General features: G+C 42.4%; 1 protein-coding gene across 2 annotated transcripts in view; it reads right to left on the reverse strand.

The window, feature by feature from the left end:
* ACTMAP (actin maturation protease) overlaps positions 1 to 25,750 on the reverse strand; it is a 222,185-nt gene that overhangs the window by 31,896 nt on the left and 164,539 nt on the right. For both annotated transcript variants that reach the window (XM_085625776.1, XM_085625775.1), the window contains exon 5: positions 8,882 to 9,011. In XM_085625776.1, the coding sequence (XP_085481902.1) occupies positions 8,882 to 9,011 (130 nt within the window). The remainder of the gene's footprint in view (positions 1 to 8,881; positions 9,012 to 25,750) is intronic.

A 25,750-nucleotide genomic window follows, 5' to 3' on the forward strand; every position in this document is an offset into this window, starting at 1 on the left:
GTATATATATGAATATGTCTGTTATTTGTTATTTTTTTAATAACAGTAGACTGGTGAGATCAGAACAAAAACACCCATTCGGCGTCTTGGAGCAGCCTATAGAATTTCAGCTGTCTTACAATTATACTGCTTAATTTTCCTTTCTGTGAAAACATTTTTCAATATCTTATGTAATGTTTTGTGCCTTTCACTCCTTCATCCATCCCGGATCGTATTAATGAGGAGTCTGGCCAATGGTGAACATTGATTTGGAAGCACATTTAGTCTCCAAATCACTCTTTCATTAATATAATTACATTAAACCTCTAAAGATGTAAATTAACCCAGGCCTTCCTGAAAGTATAACAAAATTTCCTCTATTATTATATTTGATCCTAGCATCTTCGAAATGAAAATAAATGTGAGAAATGTAACATGTATTCTGGGTAGAAGAAATGATGCAAATTAATAAAAAAATATTCTTCTTTACAACAGTCTGTGTTGTAAAAACTTTCCAAATCTCTATTGTCTATATTTATATGGATTTACTTTCTTTAATCATTCGTCGAGTGGTTTAAAGCGTGGAACAAACTGACAGTCGGTTGCTGCACTATTTGCACTATTTCCAGCTGTGGCCCCTCCATAAGGGTGGAGGAGTGCGGCAAACCCCCCCCCCCCCCCCCACTGCAAATAAAACAACAAAAGCGACGTTGCTGTGGCTGGAGAAAGCAGAAATCGGCCCCAGTCTGCCTGTGAGAGCAAATTCATAGCGCTCAGGCCAGTTCTGACGCTGTTTTCCTGCAGCATCCTGATTGGCCGTAGTGCAGTCTGGGAACCTAGGCCAGGAGCAGTAAGAGTGCAATGGAGCGGACAGTGGAGGCAACGGCGATGAGGTAAGTTAATTTTTTTATTTTATTTTGTCCCTGACCCACGATCCCCCCGCCACCCCCCCAAGCTCCCTCCTCCAGCCCGCCCGCCACTTTGGCAGAGGACGGCCCACGTCTGACTATTTCTAATGTGAACTTTGTTTTCTTAACTATAGAGACAGCCTGAAGACGTGTCAATAAAATATTTCTTGATAGTCAAATAGCGAGCAGGAGAAACATTTGGATTATACAACAAACAATGGCTATACTGACCTTCCACTGGGGTGAGATAGGATGGAAAATTAATAAACCCCCCAAAAAAGAAAAATACACAGCACAAGGCGGTGTAGACGCGTGACTTCCTAATTTGGAGGGCTCTAGATGCTGGGTTTGTATGTTGTTGCCCCAGAGTTAGCAAGCCTATGTTAACTCCAGGGTTGCAGATGTAATAGATTCCAGGTTGAACCCTGTGACTCCCTTGAAAAGTGAATAATTACCAGGTGAATCAATAATTCCAGGACAGATTCCCCATATAATTTCCTATTATTCACTTTCACTCTAAGATATTGGATTCAGCTGAAGTCTTCGGATGGAACTAAAGAGATCTGTGGTTTTCCTATAGTCCTCACAGCTCCACTGGAGCAGTTACTGCTGTTACTGACCCCAGAAGAATTACAATGAGGACATAAGAGGCAATTCACCATAGGAGCAGATGACAACTACTTCAATCCAGCTAGGTTTTACTGCTATTGCATGCTGTGCTACAGGTAAAAGCGTTTTAGTAGCTTACGTAGTAATCCATTAACGTTTTAAAGAAAACTCCATCTGAGCAGTAGGATTTCTGGGAACACATTTACTGATCAGTTTATTGTTTGCTGATGCGCTGCAACAATACACAGACTCATTGAATTACTTACCATTTTTAAAGCTTGCCTGGGCAGTTAAAACTTTAGTACATGTAAATGGCAGTGAAAAGTTCAACATCATTAGAAAACAGCTTTGTAGATGCATGAACGATATCTGGGGTTGATTCATCATGGTGAGTTACAGATTGGGTTGGTTCATCTAACAAGTTGGTGGATGATTTGAGCCGGTTCATGACACAGACTTCTTGATACTTTGGCCTGGCTGATGGACCTCAGTGGTTGACAATTGGATCGAATCACAGCTGCGTGGACTAGGTAGCCCACTGCATCCCAGGTTTTGAGGGTACTGCCACCAAAATAAAGCATGTCATGGAAGTACATGGCATGCGAGTAGGGTAAATTGTACTGGAGAATCAATACCTGTGGATTGTGTAATTTGTCATTCACTGTTTAAGAGTATTAAATCTGAATTGATTCCATGAGCCTTAGCGGGTGTTATTTAACCTATGCTGCTGGAAGCTATGAAACACACCCAACATTTTTCACATGAACAGATGGTGCGGCAGAGTCATTCATCAAAAGAGAGGGCCACAGACAGATTTTTTGTCCGTAACATGGACTGAGTCAAGCCCAGCTTGGCTTATCATGGTTCAAGAGCTAAGGTTTACACTTCATAGTTCCGTATGTTTATTTATTCAATTAATAAGTGCTGAAGCTCGATGAGGAGTGTTTAGCTATTGCCTTCAAGTCTCTTCAAAAAGTCCACATTCCACAAGGATTTCAGCAGACTTGGAATGCTGGCTTCCTCTCAAGAGCAAGGTCTGCAAGTGCCTGGTGCTTGTGGAACTGAAGGGGAGTGTCCAAGATTTGAGTAACCTCAGGATAGAGTGCGCATCACAGCGCTTAACTTTATTTTAATTTTACTAAACCTGCGGATCAGGCTAGGAAGACCAACAGTCACCTCCGTGTGGGTCAGAATCCTGCTTAGGCAGTACTTAGACACTGTTTTCCTCCTTTTCTACTTAGTGCATTTCCAGTGTTGTCGTTACTTTCTACTGTACACGACAAAGTGGTGACCCTTCTGCTGTGTTTCCACATAATATGCGTGTTCATTTAAGGAAGTGCAGATTCTAGTCTCTGGTGAGACCCTGCATCATTTCTTGGTCCACTGTTATTTACCATCTTATATCCCTTCATTTTCACTAACTTCCTTTCCAATTTCAGTCTTTGTAAGTTTTTCTCCTGACTTTCTCTTTGAATAGATGTTTTCTCTGTATCAATGGTGCATACCGCTTAAGTCAGTTTTATTTAGTTCTTTGTTTTTCTTTGTGACATACAATTGTGGAACATAGAATCCGTTCAGAAGAGATGTTTATGCCAACACTCTGGGGATACAAATTCTGTGCGTTGTTTCAGCAGTATTGAACTAGTTTGAATCTAAGTGTTTTAATGTATGCATTTTTTGTATAGTATTGTCTGCTAGCTAGTCCAGATGGATGAATGTTCGCCTTGTGCACACTTACTTGTCCCACGTATTAGTGAATGCAGTGATGTAAACACTGCGTGACTATAATACCTTAAAAATGTTTACATATAAATTCTTATCACTGGTCTCTCAAACCCATGTACTACTTCTGCTCCCAGCAAGACATAAGATGATACTTATTTACAATTGGGGTGTTTTGTGGACTAAGTGGGTTGACTTAGTGTATTGGTTCGTTGCTTAGATTGATTGAAGGACTGAGTTCTTGCAAGCACTGGGTTCATCATGGACTGGATTGCTGTTAAATTAGATTAGTCCATGCTGGTTGATGGACTGGGTGATTGTTGGACATGGTTAGATGATAGAACAATTCGGTTGATCTAGTGGGGCTTGGTTGATTTAGCGCAGCCAACAGGTGCGTTAGCTTGGTTTATAAGCCGATATGGTTGATGGGTTGGGATGGGTGATGGACATTTATTGATGAATTGGCATGATTTATGGGTCAGTTTAGTTGAAGGGTTTGGTTGATAGATGCAGTGGCCTTCTTTGGGGGTTTGGTTGAAAGATGGCTTGGGCTGTTTCAAAGGTTTTTTAGTAAATACAATGGGCTGAGTTATGGATTTATCAAGAATGCTTAATGAACTGATTTGATTCCTATCCTTGTATTCACTGCTTCCCATGCCATGTGTCTATGCAGAACATTTAAAGCTACACACAACTCCCAAAGCAGAAATGTTCTTGAGCTGGTAGAATTCCATCATAGACATCATGATAGGGCTGTTTGTCTCTTGTGGCTGCTGCCAGGTTATGAGGCCTCTGCCTTAATGAGAGAGGGGCTCAGCAAAGGGAAAAACAATAATGGTCACTCTGCGCTTTATGGCAAGGATTAACATTCATGCCCTGAAACGCAAAAGGAAGACAACTCAGCATTTTAAATGAAATTGCTAACGCCTAATTTGATCTTCCCCATTAAATGCTGCTTCTTGACTCATCATTTGAAAATAATTAAAGGAAAAGCACATGCCAGAAAAACCTTGCTCTGTTAAGAGAATGAGTATTTGTGAATTCCCTTCAGGCTTTAAGTCTTCTATGTCAGGACCGCTCTGCAATAAATCACAAAGCTGCAGATAGTCATCTGGTTTGCAAAAGCATTTTTTACTGAAGGGCATGCTTGAAAATAAGCAACGCCCAAGGACCATGGCAGGAACACTTAATCCTATCAAAATTCAATGTAATCCTGAAGATTTTAAACAATATGTGTTAGTACATGTCAGAAATCCATGTTCTCCACTGAAACAAACCTCAAACCCTGTTAGGAAAGCAGACAGCGGAGAGCGAGAGATGGCACTTCACAGCAAACAAAAGACCAGGACATGCGTTGAATCTCATTTCTTTTACCCAAAAACTAGTGGTATACTGGGATTGCGGCATGGTGTCCTGTCAGACTCTAAAGCTTTTATGATGCATAAATACACCAAGGTCGCAATATTCTGTAACCTACTTTTTGTCTTACTGCCTCTTTACCCATCTATTTGGTTCAGGGGGCAAAGACTCAGTGTTAAGTCCACGGAGGAGGATCCCCCCATTAAGTAGGATGAAAAAGTGGGGCGGGTCTCTAAAAGGGGATGCAGCTATGTAATTAAAGGTGTGGCTTAAACATGCAAACTACATTTTTGTGATTCCTATAGTGTGCCACTGACTAGTATTTTGACCAATATTTTGGTTCCTCTCTGAGCTTTCAGCTATTGCATCCAGATATATAACACAAAAACTGACATACACCAAAATCCAGCCAGAACTATTACTTTTGTCAGTGGTTGTTTTCTGTGTAAGATAAACGAGAAACAGCAATAATTTTGTTGTAAAAAAATATAAATAATGAATACTGAAAATGTTCAATTCTGAAATTGTGAGACTGTGAATGAAATATCATTGAGGTCTGTGGAAGGGGTAGTGGTCTTCAGAGTGTCTCAATAATTCCAGTAATGTTCACTCCATTTTACATATGTACGCCCTTTTTCTCTCCACATTTCGTCAATCTGCATAGCTTACACCTCATCTCTTTCCTCCACAGCAGACTCTTTTCACTCACTCTTGAATGCACTTCCTCACATCTTTACTTCACCCTCCCAAACACACAACACACCCACTCACTTGTAATCATTGCATTTTCTTTTACCTTCCTTGTCAGTAATCTGACCGCTGCGTACCTCCTTCACAGATATTAGCATTGAATCACAATTGTAATTGGCACATGAGACCATTGCTTTGTGCACTCCGCAGAGAGGCAAAAGACTGGAAAACCATTTATTCTGAACACCTTTTTGACCCACTGGCAGGCACTGTGAGAAACTCGCACTGCCGTCAGCTCAGCCTCAACTCCAGAACACTTCTTCGTGGCACTATAAACATCTAGAGGTGACTCCATTCAGAGTATGCACTATACAAGTGTAATTTGCTACACAAAAACCCCCAGAAACACACAAGATCCTTGAAAAAGCTAATACTCCTAGGGGAATCTAAGATTAAGCAAAACATGTGAAATATAAACAGGAACTAAATCGCCGACATGGATTACCTTACGTTTTTTTACCGTATTTTTTGGGGGGGAAATCAATCAGTATTTTTTGCAGTTACAATTAAGAATATACATATAGGGCCCAACAGGGCACCCATTTTAACGTCCATTTTAAATTACTACCAGGTCTGAGACCCAGAGGGATCTGGACCACTTAAAGCCCTGCCTCCACACCTCAACAATCTTGGACCTATGTAGAGTCCTTCAACTAGGCCATATACCAAAGTTTAATCCGCTCTATTTCACAGCAGCATCTCAGCCTATTCTCTTCACACTGTTCGTAAAAGGTTAAGAGCAAACAGTCAAACCTCTGGATGACTGAAATTGGAGCTGTTACTTCAATAATGTCCAGTTTTTTTACTGACCAAGTCCATGGATGGTCAGATAGCTACTATAACTTCCAAACTAGGCCCCTTTGTAAATACTGGCAGCAAGTGTGTTATTTTTTTTAGACTAGTTCATCAGGAAGTGCAAGAATTCTATGCTGAACTCTCAGAAATCAGATCCATGCTGCATAAATAACAACTGCTGCTTCTGAAAGCAGTTACAGACGTGAATTTTTGTTCAACAGGATGTCGATCTTTTACCAATTTTAGTCACCAGTATAATCACCCTATAAATATACGGAAAGAATTAACAACAGGGTATCCCACATTCTCTAAAACTTCAAAATGGAGATGGAGAAAAGCGAAGAAGGAAAGAAACTCCTTAAACCACCCAACATTTTTTTCAGCTTGTTTGTATGGATCTGCAGCCATATCACTTTGGGTGCGTCAACAAGGGCTGCTCAGTATACTTTTGCTTTGTACCTTCTTACTGTCTTCTAGATGACAGCTGATATTTGTGCGAAATCTCCAGTCCACGCGACTAGACCCTGCACGGGATCTACCAGCAGGTGGAGAAATTTGAAGGTCACTTACATCTCAGGTAATTAACTGGATTGTAGAGCTAAAGGCCCATCTGCTCCTAGTTTTTCAACAGTATATAGAGGAAAGAATATTGCATGGACAAAATATTGAGATCAAATATATCATGAAAGTAAGTATATGTTTACTATACTTAACTTCACATGTTGTACCTTACTATATGTTTGTTCAAGGATTGTAGATGTGGAGTTAAGAACATTAAATCTAGATTTGTCTACATGCCCTTACTTTCATGATATTCTGGGTGTCGATATTTTGGCCCCTCAATATTTTGACAATCTCTAATCGATGCTTGCTGTCGAATGTGTTTTGGGAGAAATTCTCCAAACAGCATTAGGTCACTGCACGCTTGCTGTAAAGTGTACCAGTATACCTGACAAGCAGACCAATGGCCACTGGCCTCACTGACACTGTGTTAGGAACACAAAGGTTCAGGGTTCACTTGTGCAACCATCGAAGACAGACTCTATGCAATGCTTGAAGCCAAGAAGGTACATGCAGGAATCAAGGTCCAATCCACGGCTTCAGTGGGGCTACATGTAAATGACCATATTGGACCGTGAACCACTCAGCTTGCTAGAGTCCCGGAATATGCATAAATCAGGCAAACCACATGGTGGTCTGAAGCAGTAGAAAGTACAAGATGCTGTCACAGTAACTACGATGAATCGCTCACATCTAAACTGAAAGTGTTGAAATCCTAGAAGAGGATGTGCCAGCTCCAAGACGAAAGACTGATGCCAATGCGTCAATCACCAGCTCTGTATGATGACTTGACACCTACAACGTGGCACATTAGCAATCTGAAAATTGCTGGTCCAGACCGAGACAACAGATTCCATCACAAATGGTAAGTGCTTTACCTCAAGGTTCTCTATTTTCTGTTTTATACAGGATTCGTGTCTCCTTTTGTCAAGAGCAGTGCTTTAAATGGGCCGGTACTCACCGGCACTGAGTACCGGCACTTCTTATTTTTATCACTCTGAGTACCGGCACTTCTCTACGGCCGTGGAGAGTACCGGTACTCATGGAGGGTAGGCGCATTAGCCTCTAGTGGTGGTAACCTGTCTCTTTGTTCAGCCAAATCACTTTTAAAGCCCTGAGCTGAGCCCCCGCTGAAAAGCTCATTTGCAGGATATCCCAGTGTTCGCCGTCATGCTGTGTTGCAAGGAATAGAGGCAGCCCAGTGACAGCACAATGAGAAAAGCCATGGGAGGTTAAAAGGGCTTTAATCCTACCTGATTCTTTTGTGTGAGTGTCTGCTTATGTGGGTCTGTTTGCCTGCTTGTGCGTGCGTGTTTTTGTGAGCGAAATATTACAAAATAAGGAAAGGTTAAAATATCACTGTTTGACTTTCATTTTGTATAAAGAATTAACCTGATTTGTTTATAGAAAGACATTTCTCGTGTGTACTGCAACTAGTATATAACCCAATAAACTTCGCATGTCTTGCCTTTAGCCCCGCCCCTAGCCCCGCCCACTCGCCACATTTAAATGAGTACCTGCACTATTTTTTTCCCATTTAAAGCACTGGTCAAGAGAGCAACTACATGATTATTAGGAATGCAACTCAGTTAACTTTATTTTAGGGAGAACAGTGCCGAACATTAACCAGGCCCAGCCTCAGAATGCACAGTCCTGTGAGTTAGGAACTGTGGTAACCAACGAGAAAGAGCTTGTTATAAAGGATTCCCAAGGTGTTTGTTTGTCCATCTCTTTTCCATTCTTGTGGGTGATGCTTCTTTCTATCTACCATTTTCTCATGCTCCATTCATTATTTGTGCAGCTACCTACGATGGATTCGCTTTCTGCCAGTAGGTTTAGCACAAGGTGGGTGAGAACACGTGTTGCGGTCACTGGACGATATACGTTTTGCTGATGGACTACCTAATCATGGATAGACCAGAGGAAGAAGCAGTCTTTCTAATCTATGAGATTTAGACGGTCTAAATAGTGTAAATAAATATAGTGTGCAAATATCATTTACCTGGGCCATTGCATAGCTTGTCGTTGTAAATTATCTTTTGTGGGAAACCTGGAGTATAACAAGTAAAGTTGTTTTTAGAGCTATAACTACCTATAAAATTTTGAAGAATAGAACCTGTTTGGAATAAGTATAATTTACTAAAGCAATAGATCTTTTTTTTACAATAAAAAAGATAGAGCCCACAATCAAAGGATACGGCACAAGTACAGGATGCCCGGCAATCAGGTGGTGGAGTATCTTGCTTTGATTTAAGCCAGCCATGCCATCAGAAAGAAGTTCAGCGCCGCAGTGGTAGACTTCCTTAGCAAGAACAGCCATGCTATCCGCTGGAACGACAGTAAAAAAAACAGAACAGAGACTTACACCCTTTCTTTTTCATTCAAGTATTAAGTGTCCTATAAAGGATTTATGATCAACACCAAGTTAAAATATCAGCTAATTACATATTTTCTTGTGTAGCTAAGCTAGGCTGCTAGATCCTGTCAATGGGTGCTTATGTTTAGGTAGAGGGTAAAAGGCACACTTATAAAGTGCCTGATTGCTGGTTGTTTGATATGAGCTGTAACAGAACATATGTGCATTTTCCTCCTTTTGCACACGGGTGGAAGATCTAGTTGATCTGATCTCATATTTCCAGTCACCTGTTTACAGGGAGGATTCTTTCCATCAACTTTGTTGAAGAATTTATGTATCAGTATTCGATATTATCATCCATTTCTTTATAGCTGTACGTGATCATATGAACAGCGTCTATATGCCAGCTCTACTCAGCGTCTCAAACTCTACATGTTTGCTAGTTTCAGCTTTTTTTACTGCCTCTTGTACAACTTATGTTTCTGCTTTATGCTACATAATGTGAGTTGCTTGCTTAGCGCTTGCATCACACTTAGGCCCATATGTATCTGAATTGTGCTCCTAAAGCTATCTGAAATGTTAATTTGTATTGCTTAAAGGTCAAAAGAGAAGGACAACTTCTGATGTAGTTGCAACAACCTAACCTCCATCTCAAGCCTCAAATCGACTTTCATTTGCAGGGCAAGTGGCAAGACCTGCGCTGCCCCGCAGCTCTCAGTGACACTGCAGTGTTATCATATTATTCTCACCTGAGCCATTGGACACCACAAGGGCAACCAAGATCCATTTACAGCCACAGCAAAACAACCCTAAATCCTAAGAGGAGCTTTTTGCCCAAAAGTCAAGGATCCTCCTGTTAAGTTGCCTGTTTATGTAGTTTTATGGTCTTCATTGGAAAAACCTGTAACACATACAGTGGTAGGAAATGGAGTACAATTTGATGCCAGATACACTATTTTTTTTTTATTTTTTTTTTGTTTGAAAAACCTTTATTGACATGTCAATCAAGAACAAGTATGGGCCTACAACCCCCCGGGGCCGGCCGCTAAGCAATCAGAGCAACAAAGATCAAATGTAAACACAGGCAGCACCTCGGGGAGCAGAATCTTCATGCTAATACTGTGAACAGCGCAGGTAGGACACCAGGAGAAAAAAGGTTTTCATTTTACAATGGAACAAGACAGAAGGATCAGGTGCCGAACAATTTCCCAACAGCGATAAAAGGTATGCAGAGTAATAGACGTAAGCAATAAACAGCAATCTATTGGATCAATGGCGCAGACACAGGAAATTCAGGATGGGGAAGAATATCATAAACAGTTGCGCCTGCAGTCCCCCGCCCAAACTCCCCGAAAACACCCCGGAAATTGTGGCACACATGAAACGACAACGAGTCATAACAAAGGAGGTGTATCACACTGATCCCAGAAAAAGAAAAACGAGAGGAATCAGAGAAGAAAAAGGAGGCCATGGAAAAAGAGGTGAAAGACTAAAGAATCCCCTCCCCCAACCCCCCACCCTGCACCTCTGCAGACGAGTACGGCCCCCCCCCCAGCAGTGTGCCTGTCGCCCTAGAACCAGACCCGAAATATAGAAGAATAGGGAAAAAGAAGTAGGAAAAGAACCCCACTAGACGGGGGGGTATAGAAAGTGTTAATAAACTGGAGGAGGGCCTTCAAAACATACCCCCGGCTTCTCCCTCCCGCACGGTAAATTTTCCCCAAAGTAAACAATAAACAGTACAAAATCGATCGTAACAAAGAAAGATGGGGAACATTATGCACCTATTATGCTAATAGCTATGCCATGAGAGCACGCAACCCCTGAGCCCGCCCGTCCACTAGATGACCACCCCTGAAGGATCAGTCTTATCCCTGACCACTCTTTGCAATTCTGCCCATGCCTACCCCTCGACCCAGCGCCATGTCCGATGTTCCAAGGTAGAGGAGTGCCCAAAACCGACCGAGAAGCGACGCACACAGGTGGGGTGGAAGTCTCTGAGCACCAACACAGTCCGCATCATGGAGGGACGGGCTTCCCAGTGCCGCCCCAGGATCTGCACTGCACTCGAGGTCCAGGAAGGCAGAAGCAGCCAAGGTAGACAATTGTTGCTGGACTTGTCCCCGGGTCGCCGGAGGCTGTGTACGGGACGAGGCCACCACCTCCCACTCAGGTCCAATACCTCCGGGACAGATCAGACCCTCAGCTAGCCGATCACACGGTAGCATATTGTCCGGAGTGTCCAACAGTGCGCTAATCTCAGGGGTGGCCGCAACAGTGTCCTCCTGTGCGCAGTGTGGGAAGTCCCTGTGTACCTGAGGACAGGCGGGCCGCCGCTGTCCCAACGCTGATGCCACACCGTCGAGCTTACTCCCCAAGACCCCGACGCCATGAACCAAGGAGGAATGAAGAGCACCAAGGGCCTCGAGGAGGTCGCCGTACCCCAGCACAGCTCTCTGCGATCGCTCCGCCACACTCCCAAAAGTCACACACTCCCAATCCTGCTGCGACCCAGTGGACAGGATGGTAGGCCGCATCGCAACAAGATGGCCGCCAAGTATGCCCGACCCGTATTGGGGCCGGGACCCAGGGACAAGCGCCTCGAGGTCCACGTCGCTGGAGACAGGGTTCCGGGGGCAGGCAAAAAGTTATCCGTTGCGTTGTCACGTTGCGTTGTCACGGGCAACAGTCGTCCCCACCACGGACCAGCTCCCGCGAAAATCCGGGAGCGGCCCGCTAGGATCAGGGCGAGATACGGGCGGCGTCCGGGCAGCTCACCATCAAAGGCAGGGGCAATCACCGGAGGATCTGAGAGTTGCACCCCCGGGCATGCACTCGGTCCGCTACGCTTGACAGTAGGAACGACCCCGACGAAATGTAGGCCGAGTTTGGCACCGCTCCGGTGGACCGACTCCACCCAGTCACCACAGGCCGCTGTTGTTGAACTGCCACCCGGCCAAGGCGTCCACTCGAGGTCCTGGCTCCAGGGCTGCACGGGCCGCAAAGTTCAAATGCACATTTCTCCGGCGATACCGCAGCCAGAAACCTCGGAGTCACACGATCGGGTGCCACTCTCCTTCAGAAACACAATCGCATAGCACAGGCTGAGGATCTCGTGCAGGATATCCGTGCGGGATGCGGAGGTTCACGGAGCCGGGAGTCTACGCTGCCGTCCCGGTCGCCATCTTGGCTCCTCCGCCAGATACACTATTGAGTCACTGTAGCCCAGGCTTTTGCCCAGTTAACTAGATATGAGTCTTGGAGTAAATATGTTTATAATCAATATAAATGGAAAGGATGTTCAATGTCCAGATAATGTTACCGACTAGATAATGGATAGGGATTTCTTCCAGTCTCGATACCGAATATTTAAGAGGGACAAAACTGCTTTCGATTTCGACAAGCATGTTAAAAATCCAGGCATTTCATAAAAAGCTTTCAGCTCCTCTACAACACTTAGGAGAGTTAATTGCAAATTCTTAATTATAAACGTCCTGTCACCCTCTAAGAATGCTAGTGTGTTCTCCACAAGTATTATAATTCCCTTAATATATTAGTTCTGGCAGATATTTTAAGTGAAGAGTTCAAGAGGAAGATATTCAGAGCAACCCTTCTGCATTTCCCTGTCCAAATGGATGACTGATAAAAGAAGTTTATAATGATACTCGTGAACATCCTGAATATGAACTAACACCAGTTTTGTAACTTTGACTATTGTTAAGGAAATTCCAAATAAGCTGACCAAATACCTTTTGCCCAAACTAGTTATATGCTCACTGAATTCTTTTAAAACCTTTATTTGTAGCAGTGTGGTCACAGCCGGACCCGCCCAGAGTGGCTACCTGGAGTAGAGGGGTGGATTGGTGTGCGGCCCAAGAGCGGTCGTTGTATGCTGCACGGGGTTGCCCCAAAAAAATTCCGCAAGATATGGGGGAAATGGCTGGGGGGCCTGGTTTGAAGGGTGGGGATGCGGAGGGTGGGAACGGAGGATGGGGGAGGGTGGGAGGGTCTTTGCAATTGTTTATTGATGCTTCCCCGATTGAAGTTACTGATGCCTTGTTCAATGCACTGCTGTATGTCATTCTTGATACTGTTCTCTATGCCGAAAAACACAATAAAAATTTGTTTATAAAAAAAAAAACCTTTATTTGTAAAAGCAGGAGTAAGAACATGTCACCAAGCACTTATTTTATGCTTATCCGGCACATCAATTCCCCCTTATTTGAATTTTTGTTAAATCTTTGACCGAGTGGGAATTTTTACATTCTTATCTTAAACACCCACCACTTTATGCATTCGCTTTTTAAATGTTATTATGCATGTTTTATTTATGCCCTATTGTCAATAAGAAACAGATAAGAAGTTTAAAGATGACAAATCAATGTTAAGCACTTTAGTAACCTTTTGAACAGGTCGAAAAATGAAAATCTCGTGAATACAGTCAAATAATGAGTGATTGATGGAGTATTAACGTTACGTTTTTTAGCAATTATTTATCCATTAAGATCTGGAAATGATTTATATTTGCTCCATTTCACGTGGTAATGTACTTTAAAGAGAATTAAGTACTTTAGCATCTTTTTGCCCAGATATTTGAGACTGATTTGCACATCCCTAATCTAGAGTTATCAAACAAGTATAGTGGCTTTAGAAATTATTCTATTAATTTGTCTAAATTGTATTGTTGTATGTATGCCCTATGGACAACCAGAAACATATATTAAGTTAAAAGATGACAAATCAATGTCAAGCACTTTAGTAACCATTTGCACAGGTCCTATAATGAATAGCTCATGCATATTGTCAAATATGATTGACTGACGGAGTAATAAAGTTAAGTATTTTAGCAATTGATTCTTTAGTATAGACTGTGGATGATTTGTATTTGCTCTACTCCCAGTGGAAATTTACTTTTCAGAGAACTGAGTTCCACAAGTCAGAAGTTGAGCACTGTATTATCCTTTTGCACAGATATCTGAGGTTGAGTTGCACATGGCCAATCTTGAGTTGCCATAAATGTACAGTGGTTTAAGAGATCATTTTATTCATTTTGTTTTAATTGTAATGATTTTAATTAATCAGACAATAAACTTAAACTTCAAACTTGAAATACCCTTTTGCATCCAGAGAAAGAAATGTGCATACAAAAATCTTTCTTTCTTTACTAAGTTTACATCATTCACCATCCACTTTGTATTACTGAACATCTGTCCTTTTTAAACAAATCTGTCTGTTGGTTTTGGTGAAATATGGCCTCAGGTAACAAATCAATTTTGCAGTTTCGTACCCTGCGATTTAACAAAATAAGGGCAGCAAGCTTTCCGAATTGCAAAATGAGATTTGCAACAAATTCCGAATCTTAATTAGGAAGGGGCATTCTATTCTACCTTCGAATTACAAAGAGATGTATCAATGGTTTTCTAATACAATTATAGTTGCAAACCACTGAAAACGTACCGGCACCTTTAAGGAAGTAGTAAATCATAAACAAAGAGGATGCTGTCTCCGTTGGACAGAGATATATCCTTTTTTGGGAACTGTGTCAGGTGGTCTCGGAAGGAGTGGATGGTGGTCCAGGAAGTACTGTGGGCAGCAAATTATGTTTACCTAAATGGGAACTATTTTTCAAGTGCCACCTGTTACTTCAAGGAACAAGGGCTGCATAAAAAAAAGGTTTCCCGTTTGGGGATGCTATTGCAGGGATGGTGGTCTGATGTTCCTTGCAGGACATCATCTCTGCATTGGTAACCAATTGCAAGGGGGTACAAATAGCGACTTGCCCAATTAGAGTTCATTAGACAAGTCATTGTGTGGACCATCCACCCCTGCGACTGGCCATTTTGTGGCACACCCCACTATTTGCAACCTGCCCGATTGTACATAAGGCCACCGTCTCTTGTTTACCTAGTGCTACAGGTCTGTTTCAGAAGCTCTCTAATTTATGTTTGTCTTGCTATGCGATTAGGCAGGGAACTAACAATTTTGCCTCTTTTCAAAAAGTTGCTGATCAATCCAGTTAGAAGTAATACAGCTTTATTTCTTGTTATGAAGAAGTGACTCCATCAGGACAATACGCTATTCTATAAGCTGAAGAAAGGATAACGTGTTTCAATATCAGTATCTCATTCTTCTTTCATGTATGGGATTGTTAACATGGAGACCTTTAATATTATATTTAAAAAAATGTAAACATATCTTCTATTGATTATATACTCAAGTCAATTTTTTTGCATACAAGTTAACACATGTTAAAAGGTTTGCCTTTTCCCTAATCTTGTGTGGCAAATATTTTTGAGAGTCATTTGTTTGCATAATGGTACTTCAGTTCTGCCTGGCCTTCAATGTGTATTCTGATAGTTTTGCTAAATGTGTTACTTGTATCATAATAAGTTTGCTTTTCCTTGTCCTGGAGTTTGAGCTACTATGTTACTCAGTAATATATTAAGCTGAGCCCTTTAAGATAATATTTGTCTCTATGGCTATTTTCACTGATTCGCTTGTTCATCCTTCCCCCCTCTAAACAGTTTTCCTTCATCTGTTTCCCCGCTTCTCTTTCAAACATATTACAGTGGCTGTTAGTTTAAAGCATTTGTCTGTTACTACTGCTTTACAGGCCTCAAAAATGCCATATCAAGAAACCACTTCCGTCCCATTTTGTTACAAGCACACTTTAATAACCATTTCTACTTTTTCCAGGATAACAGATCGATTAGCAGAAATCATTCAACCTCCAGGTATTTCTCTCACCTGCCCTGGCTCCCAGAGTATGAACAGAGGCACTATTTGGCAAGGTCCTGTGGTAAATGTCGGTCGAAAGTGTCACATTTAACACCTCGGAAACCCTGAATATAAAGGGGCTTAATTACAAGCCCCTTGCGCCACAGCTGCGCCGCTTTTCCCCATGTTAAAAGTGGCGCACCGGTGGCGCAAAGGGCTTGTAAATAAGCCCCATACAGTCTAGTTTTAGTCTCCTTTTCAGTAGCTGGAAAGTGTCTCCAAAAACTGCCAGGTCATCAATGATAAGTCATATTTCCTTTTAACGGGTGAGTCAAGAAGCTGAATGGTCATGGTTATTTTTATACAACAGAAAAACCTGGTCCTTTTTACACCTCTGTCTGAAGACAATTTTAAATATCTAATTGCACGTCGACTGAAGCAATTGGCTGAATGCTCTGCTGCCAGGTTAATGTGTTTGACCCCATGGAAACAGGGTTGATTCCCGGCAGCCGCACTCAGCCGTTTATTCTCCCAAGGTCAATCCAATGAGTACCACTGTGATGTGTAACAATAAATATCTGCTTTAGAGTGCCAGTAAACCTTCCGGTGATTGCACTGTTTATTGACACACCTTTTGTTATGATGCACAAAACGAATATATTACATATTCATGGAAGCAGTCAGGTTTATAAGGACTTGTGGACATTTATGTGACAGGCAGAGGACTTTGAGGGACTAGATGGGGTGAAGCAGTCAACCGTGTAAGTTGAGTCCAAATAGTGGCTGGCTCTGCGCCAACTCTGATGTTCATTCAGAGGCTGTGACAAACAGCAAGGTGATGGATAGAATGTTTGATTTTTTTTTCCCCAGCCACTGGTGTTCGCCCAGGACTGAATTCCAGTACATCATTTTTCACCCACAATGCCACTCTAGACAGTGGCTCGCCTTACGCAAAACGGTACTGACCCTGCTCCTCACAGGAACTCTTCATACCGAAGTGCCAGACGAGGCCTCCTCCAGAAGTGAACAGAAGCGTTGCGAGAATGGTTTCCACTTATTTGGCCCTTGCCAGTGCAATGCAGCTTGAGCACTATGCACAGAGGCAGGCCTCTGTCTAGCGTGGGATGGTGGGCTTAAAATGATGGACTGGAATGCATCCCAGAGTTATCGCAAAATTAATTCAAGCATTCTATCCATCACCAGTTCTGAAGAGTAGAGTGTCGTAAAGAGTAATCGTGTAGAGTACATTGGTGTAGAGTGCAATGGCATAGAGTGGTGCAGAGCAAAGTGGCAGAGTGCAATGGTGTGGCGTAGAGTATAGTTGCGTGCAGTGCAGTGGTGCAGAGTAGATTGGCATAGAGTGCAGTGACATTGACTGTATTGGTTTTGAGTAAAGTGGTGTAGAGTGCAGCAGCGTAGAATAGAGTGGAATAGAGTAGATTGTTTCAAAGTAGAGTGAAGTGGCTTAGAGGGCAGTGGTATAGAGTAGAGTGGTGCAGAGTGCAGTGACGTAAAGCACAATGGTATAGAGTGATGTAGGGTGCAGCGTGAATTGCTGTAGGGTGCAGTGGCATAGAGTAGAATGTTGTAGAGTATTGGGGCATAAAGTGCAGTGGTGCAAAGTAGCTGGCATAGGTGCAGTGGCGTAGTGTACAGTGCAGTGGCGTAGAGTGGAGTAGAGTGGCATAGAGTAGATTATCCGAGTAGAGTGAAGTGACGTGGAGTGATGCAGGGTAGAGTGGAGTGGTAAAGAGTGGTGGCATAGAGTGCATTAGCGTAGCGTGCAGTGTTGCCGAGAGGAGTGGCGTAAAGTGGATTGTGCAGACTGGATTGGCTTAGACTAGAGAGGTGTAAAGTGCAGTGGCAAAGAGTGGAGTGGTGCATAGTAGAGTGGGGTGGAGTCCACTTGAATAGAGTAGAGTGGTGCAGAGTATAGTAGAGAGGCATAGAGTGAAGTGGTGCATAGTAGATTAGAGTGACGTAGAGTGTATGACATAGAGTGCAGTGCCATGGAGTAAGAGTAGTACAGAGTTCAGTGGCAGAGAGTGCAGTGCTGCAGAGTAGAGTGTTGTAGAGTGCAGTGGTGTAGAGTGGAGTAGAGTGTATTGGCATAGAGTGCAGTGGAGTACAGTGTAGTTGTGCAGAGTAGATTGGCATAGAGTGCATTGGTGTAGAGTGTATTGGTTTTGAGGAAAGTGATGTTGTGTGCATTGGTGTAAAGTGAAGTGGCATAGAGTGCAGCAGTGTAGACTACAGTGGCATGGAGTAGCTTGTTTCAGAGTAGAGTGAAGTAGCGTAGAGCGCAGTGGTATAGAGTAATCTTAGAGTGCAGTGGTGCAGAGTAGATTAGAGTAGCTTAGAGTGGACTGGTGTAGATTGCAGATGGTGTAGAGTAGAGTGTTGTAGAGTATAGGGGCTTAAAGTTCAGTGGTGGAAAGTAGCTGGCGTAGGTACAGTGGCGTAGGGAGCATTGGTTTGGAATAAAGTGGTGTAGAGTGAATTGACATAGATTGCAGTGGTTAAAGTAGAGTGGTGAGGCGTAGAGTGCAGTGGCGAAGAGTGGCGTGGAGTAGAGTAGAATGGCCTAGAGTAGGTTATCTAAGTAGAGTGAAGTGGCATGGAGTGATGCAGGGTGGAGTGGTAAAGAGTGGCGGCGTAGAGTGCATTAGCGTAGAGTGCAGTGTTGCAGAGAGGAGTGCCGTAAAGTGGATTGGTGCAGACTGGATTGGCTCAGACTAGAGTGGTGTAGAGTGCAGTGGTGCATAGCAGAGTGGGGTAGAGTGCACTTGCATAGAGTAGAGTGGTGCAGAGTACAGTAGAGAGGCGTGGAGTGAAGTGGTGCACAGTAGATCAGAGTGGCATAGAGTGTATAGCATAGAGTGCAGTGCCATGGAGTAAGAGTAGTACGGAGTTCAGTGGCAGAGAGTGCAGTACTGCAGACTACAGTGTCGTAGAGTACAGTGGTGTAGAGTGAATTGGCAAAGAGTACAGTACAGTGTAGTTGTGCAGAGTAGATTGGCATAGAGTGCAGTGGCATAGAGTGTATTGGTTTTGAGTAAAGTGGTGTAGTGTGCATTGGTGTAGAGTGAAGTGGCATAGAGTGCAGCAATGTAGAATACCGTGATGTAGTGTAGAGTGGAGTGGCGCAGAGTGGAATAGAGTGGCATAGACTGCTGTTGCATAGAGTAGCTTGTTTCAGAGTAGAGTGAAGTGGCGTAGAGCGCAGTGGTATAGAGTAGGCTTAGAGTGCAGTGGTGCACAGTAGATTAGAGTAGCTTAGAGTGGACTGGTGTAGATTGCAGTGGCGTAGAGTGGAGCGATGCAGAGCAGAGTGGCATAGAATAGAGTGGCATAAAGTTGAGTGGCAGAGATTGCAGTGTTGCAGAGTATATTGTTGTAGAGTGCAGTGGTGTATAGTAGAGTGGTGTAGGGTGCATTAGGATAGAATGCAGTGGTGCAGAGTAGAGTGCCATACAGAGCAGTGGTTTAGAGTACAGGGATGCAGAATAGAATAGGGTGGCGTAGAGTGCAGAGACAGTACTATGGCATAGAATACGTAGAGTGCAGTGGTGCAGAGTAGACTGTTATAGAGTGCATAGGTTTTGAGTGCATTGGCATCGAGTGCAGCGGTGTAGAGTTGTGTAGGGCTGAGTGCAGTGGTGCAGAGTGTAGTGGCGTAGATTGTTTCAGAGTAGAGTGAAGTAGTGTAGAGTAGATTAGATTAGAGTGGCGTAGAGGGGATTTGCAGACAGTGCACTGGTGTACAGTGGAGTGGGACAGAGTAGAGTGGCATTTGTGTAGATTAAAGTGGCATAGAGTGCAGTGTTGCAGAGTAGAGTGGCATAGAGTGGAATGGCAAAGAGTGGTGTAGAGTGCAGTGGTGCAGGGATGCAGAGTAGAATAGGGTGGAATAGAGTGCAGTGACAGTACAATGGCGTAGAATACGTAGAGTGCAGAGTAGATTGTTATAGAGTGCATGGGTTTTGAGTAAAGTGGTGTAGAGTGCATTGGCATAGAGTGAAGTGGTGTGCAGAGAGGCGTAGAGTGGAGTGGTGCAGATAAGAGTTCAGTGATGCAGTTTGGAGTGGTGTAGTATGGAGTGGTGCAGAGTAGAGTTCAGTGGAGTGAAGTAGTACAGAGTAGGGTGGTGTTGGTGTAACGTGGTTGCATTGTATGGTAGCGTACTGCCATTACAGACAGTACATCTTCAATTGAAATGACCATTATGTTTGTACTCACATACAGTTTTACTGATAAGAGTACACAGCGCACAAACAATATGGGTGGAAATGTCATCACCCAATGTATTGATTTGATCGTCAGCACGGTTAATTTACAGACATTTACAGTTGTTGTGTGATAGGAAAAACATATATATATTTTACAGACTTCCTCAAGCAGCCCCCAGTAGCCAGCATGATTGTTACATAAATCCTCCCACTTTGTAGTCATAGAAAGATAAATAAACACCAAGTTCAACTCCATCTTTGAATGCACGGCAAATGTGACAAGACAAGAACAAGATTTAAAGACCTGTTTACAGAAAGTGAGTTTGTGGAAGAATACAGTAAACAAAGTTTGGTTAACGGGAGGAACGAACTCGAGCTGGACAGCCTAAAACAAATAAAGCCAGCAAATAGAAAGCCAGAAAATGTAAGTTACAACCCACAAAGCCGATGGTAAGCAACAGGCGGAATGATTTCCTAGGTAAACTTTCTGAATGTCCCCAATATGTCTTTAGCAAACCAGACAGCTGCGCTATCTGGTAGTCTGTGATCTAAAAAAAAAACAGTAGGTTGACATTTATATGTCGTGTGGATTGGGCACATGCACGCAGTGCATACATCAAACTTACTGGACTGGCCATTGATTATTTGTCCAGCAATGGGAAGTAAAAAAAACTTTATTCTGAATCAACCATTTTTCAGATCCTTTTGTCACTGCAACTGATTTCAGAAGTAAAATAGTCCCTCAGGCACTCTAGATGGAATGCAAGCACCCACTTACTTACATAGTTTTTAATGCAGGGCTAGTCTACTGGCAAATGCTCTCCATCTTGGTGATAACTGAACTGTTATGAAGGGTGACCAGGATAACACAATTTAGTCAAGTGGCAAAAGTGTGATTAGAACTCTGATCTCTGAGTTCGGCATCTAAAGCTTATCCCCCCAAAAACACACTCTAATTTCTGACCGAAAAAAGTTGAAAGATTTTTTTCATAAACTGAATCCACCACTTGAATCGTGAACCAAAAAACAGAAGAATTTATGTGTTGAAACATTGAAACGTACTAAACACCATTATAGAATATTTAGATGCGTATTCCACTGCATCTAAATATCCAGGAACGGTTAGAATGAAATATAAAACAACAGAATCTTCACACAAGTCAAATCTGTACAAAACAGTTAGTAATATTTTAATAATGTTATATTTATGTTTTTGTCTGGAATAACAAAAGAGAAAACAAACAGAGCAACTTATGAAGTATCACACTATAAAGCATGAACCGTCACAGCGTGTACATATACATTAACTTTGTTCATTTAGGTGTAGTACTTTCAGTCCTTTGAACTCCCCCCCCCCCCCCCCCTAAGTCCCCATCTTCAATTCACTAAGCATTGCAAACAATCTTCTAGGTTAAAAGAAAGTTTATCGTCCATGTGGACCATTTTCATTCTGATTTCTTTGTCAATGGCCCATTCCCAGAGGTCCCTCTCCCAGGATGCCTTCACCTGGCCACATGTCTTGAGCCACCAAATGGCAATTCGTCTTTTTCCCAACACCAGTGTACACCAGTATACAAATGTATATCTAATTCTCTTTTTCTTAGGGGGAAGTACAAAAAATTAGGAAGGCAATGTCTAACTGACACCTCTATAGACAAACTAGTGACTGCACACAATTTAGTAATAACAGCTGGCCAGTACCTCTGTATTCGAACACAACTCCACATCATATGTAAAAATGTAAAAAAAATCAGCCCGACCGCCCCCACATCTGGGGCATTCTGAAGATCTGGTTGGATACATTTTGGTCAACCTCAGAGGGGTGAGGTATGTTTGGTGTAGGAAAGTGAAACACATGAGCTGAAATTGGGCATTGCCTTTGTCGTCTGACTGGCAACATTGGTTTCTGCCTATCAGCTTTCAGTGCTTTATAAAGTCTGGATGTCAAGTGTGCAGTATGACCTGACTCCAGAGTTTTGGTCAGAGTTTCAGAAGTAAGGAGTGGAGCGAGGAACCCCAGCCAGAACTCTGTCATTGTCTTTGTCAGTCGTGCATACTGTAGGAATTACCCCAGTCCCATCCCAAAGCAGAGCTGTGCCTCCTCTAACCCTAGGAAGCTAACTTCCGGAAAAAACGTCACCAAGTACTGTACACCCATCCTACCCACCATCACACCATGGACATGTCCTGTGCTATCTTTCTGAATGGCTGTAGCCACCAAATCTTCAGTGACCTAGAATAGGGGATGAGAAATGAGTTAATCACCTTCAGCAACCCAGCATCCCACATATTCGAGGACGTCTGATTACATGTAGGCAATCACGGGGCACTCCTTCGCCCTTCATCAATACCATTGGGAGTGTGTCTTCTTCATAACATCCTTTTAACAGTCACAGTTAGTAATATTTAGACTTTTAAAAGCATTATGCCAACATGTAATCAGTCTACCTGTTGATTTAAGACTTGAATCATAAATTCATTACAAATGCAAAACAGATAGGTAATAGCCTCATAAATAAATCTGGTCACATACCCTGCAGCCTGTACATTTTTTATTGTAATTTGACGAGTCTTCTTATATTCCGGCTAGCAACAAATACAAAAATCTAAATCTTATGGACTAATCTTGTGTAAAGGCTGATCTTCTCAATCTATAACACAAAGAACCCTGAGGTCTAAAATCGCCGAATAAGAAAAACGAAAAGGTGGTGTGAAGATGACAAACAAAAAGGCCCAATTCAAGTAATGAAAGGGCAATCCCTTTTAAGGACGTAATCCCTCACTCACCCTGGGTGACATGCTTCATCATATGGGATTCTCCTCCCAGAGAAAAATCCTAGTTTCTCTGGGGGCTACGACCCCCTCTATGAGAGGGAGGAGCTCAGGGATGTTTTGATTGTGCACTAAAGGATAGACTAAATCCACATATGACGAGCTACGTATGAGTGAGGGGTGCAGTGCTGACCAATTGATAGTGCAGTGAAGGTGTATTAAAACTAGTCACGGGACGGCAAGACTAGACAAGACAAATGTAAGCCATGGTGTGTCACACACCATGGCTTACATTTGTCTAGTGGTGTCCACGTTTTTAATCTAGCTTCGGCACGGTTGTGTCAAGAGAATCTTCCTTGCCGTCCCGTGACTAGTTTTAATACACCTTCACTGCACTATCAATTGGTCAGCACTGCACGCCTCACTCATACGTAGCTCTTCATATGTGGATTTAGTCTATCCTTTAGTGCACAATCAAAACATCCCTGAGCTCCTCCCTCTCATAGAGGGGGTCGTAGCCCCCAGAGAAACTAGGATTTTTCTCTGGGAGGAGAATCCCATATGATGAAGCATGTCACCCAGGGTGAGTGAGGGATTACGTCCTTAAAAGGGATTGCCCTTTCATTACTTGAATTGGGCCTTTTTGTTTGTCATCTTCACACCACCTTTTCGTTTTTCTTATTCGGCGATTTTAGACCTCAGGGTTCTTTGTGTTATAGATACTTTAATTGGGGATCTAACCCTGTGTGGTCTTAAAACTTGTTCCCTCTGACCCTCCGGTCTTTGAACCGTCTTTGTATGTGATCTTCTCAATCTTCATGTTTAAATGCTCGACCAAATGTAGTTAAGATCTTAATTCGGTGTATGAGGGATGTGCAAATGTTGTCTATGTTTACTAAATTAATCTATATCGCTAGAATAAGAAATTTCCCTACATTTCGATGTAAACATTTGCTTTATTAAACTAGTGTAAGAGTTAAAGTCAGCCCAAGTAAGGCCCGGTAGTAGTTTAATGGTGATAGTATGAACATAAGTATACAATAAATTCTGCTTTCAAAGTTCTTCTGAGCAAAGGTGAGTCCAGATGAGATTTTTTTTGTGAGTCCACCTCAGCTTTTCCAACTATATAGCAACAATTAATATAATTTGCGTCAAGCTCTAACAAAGACATATAAGCTCAACTTTGGAATGGGGAAGGTGTTTTTCATGCAAACGTTTATCACACCCTGATCCCATGTTCCCTTGGGCAAGATGGATGCAGCCAGCGCCATGGGTACAGGTGATCGCCCTAGACACGGGTTAAGGTGCTAGTTGTAAAGCCAGTGGAGGACTGATCAGGCTTCTCATTATTTGTAGCCAATAGAGTTGAAAAACACAATAGGAAAAAAACACCCAGGAATGTGCATTTTGTGTGTGATGGCACAGCTATAGTTCACTTCGATTATTCTGACGGGTATGTCGTGAGCCGCAAATAGTGAAAAGCTGGAGGGTCTGCTTAATATTAATGATATAATTTTCTTTGGCCATTTTGATGGATTTTAGGACATATTGATGGACTCAGATTGTTCACTACTGCTCACAGGAAGAGCTGACTGTGAAATATAATACCAGCAATTTGTTCTCTGTAAAATGTTATGCCATTGAGGGCAAGACGTAGTGTTGATCCAAAGCTCACTTTAGGTTCGATTTATTTTTATGAATAGTTTTCACAGAAGCTGTAAATAAAAGAAAATCTAAATTTCAACTGTCAACCATTTTCCTGTAAATTGAATGGGACGCACCAGGTTTATTTATGATTGGCCCGCAATTTTTGATTGCCAGGCATTTGCTTCGGTGGTTACTGTTAGGGTCGAACAAATTGATTTTAACATACATAATTGAACATCTGTGGCAGACGTGGTCGAGGAAATGGCATTACTCGCTACAGGACTAGCTAATTTCAATAAGGAATGAGAAGATTCTAGTCGTAATGGATTTATTTGCTTTACTACAGTAGAAATACTTTCCGCTAGTATTTCATCGAAAAATTGATTTGGGTGTTTGTTTTTTATTTCCACTTAATTCTGGAAATCGGTCACTACAGTGAATAATGGGCCTGTATGTAACTACATTTCAGTTTGTTTGTTAAAATCTGTGTTTTTTTTTTTTTCTCAAATCTGTTTATGAAATTTCCAAAAAGTACAATGGTGTTACAAAAAGCTCCAGTTGATTACAGAGGTGTACATGGGACTGCGTATGGTTGCTTGGGATTTCACCCACTTAAAAATAAATGTATAGGAATAATGACGTTATATATATGTTATTTCCATAGCTTCCCTTGCAGCGTGCGGATAGATAATATTCCCCAATAAACAGGAAGAGAATATATTAGTGGCCTTTAGGAAACCAAGAGGGAAGATGGGGAAAGCCCCCACCGGTCCTCCCCCAACCCAAAAGTGGGGCAGAGGAGGAAAACAAAAGCAGAAAGAATCCTTGGGGGTGCTGGGGGAAGAGAGGAGAACGGTCAATCAACCTGCAAGGTCAGGACAGGCCAGTGAACTTCTCTCATGCAGTAGCTGGACAATCGTCAAGGAGGAACATTCCCACAAAAAAAGACCCCAATGTGAGGAGTGAATCTACCCTCAACCATAGGGGTCGAAACGTTGACACTATACAACCCTACTACAAGCTCTAAGATAAAGACAATTAATATGTACTTCTGAGGAACAACAGACCTGGGTTAGGCCGAAAAGGTTTTATTAGATTAACAAATGATTTCTGCATGTCACTATACCTTTTTCCTGTCCCTCACTCACAGATCCATCACCATCTACCCAACCTTTTCTCTTTTTCCCCTTACACAAAGAGCACTGTAAATATGTATCGCACTACAAACTTTTGTGGAGCAACTGTGTTGCCAGTAAGTAATGCTTTGATTTGAAATTGCATTTGATGCTTCTCAATTTTGGAATTAAATTAGATTTGAGCATCACAGATAAGCAAAAGTGGCGAAT

This window comes from Triturus cristatus, chromosome 9, assembly GCF_964204655.1.
Source record: "Triturus cristatus chromosome 9, aTriCri1.1, whole genome shotgun sequence".
In the NCBI taxonomy this organism is placed as follows: domain Eukaryota; kingdom Metazoa; phylum Chordata; class Amphibia; order Caudata; family Salamandridae; genus Triturus; species Triturus cristatus.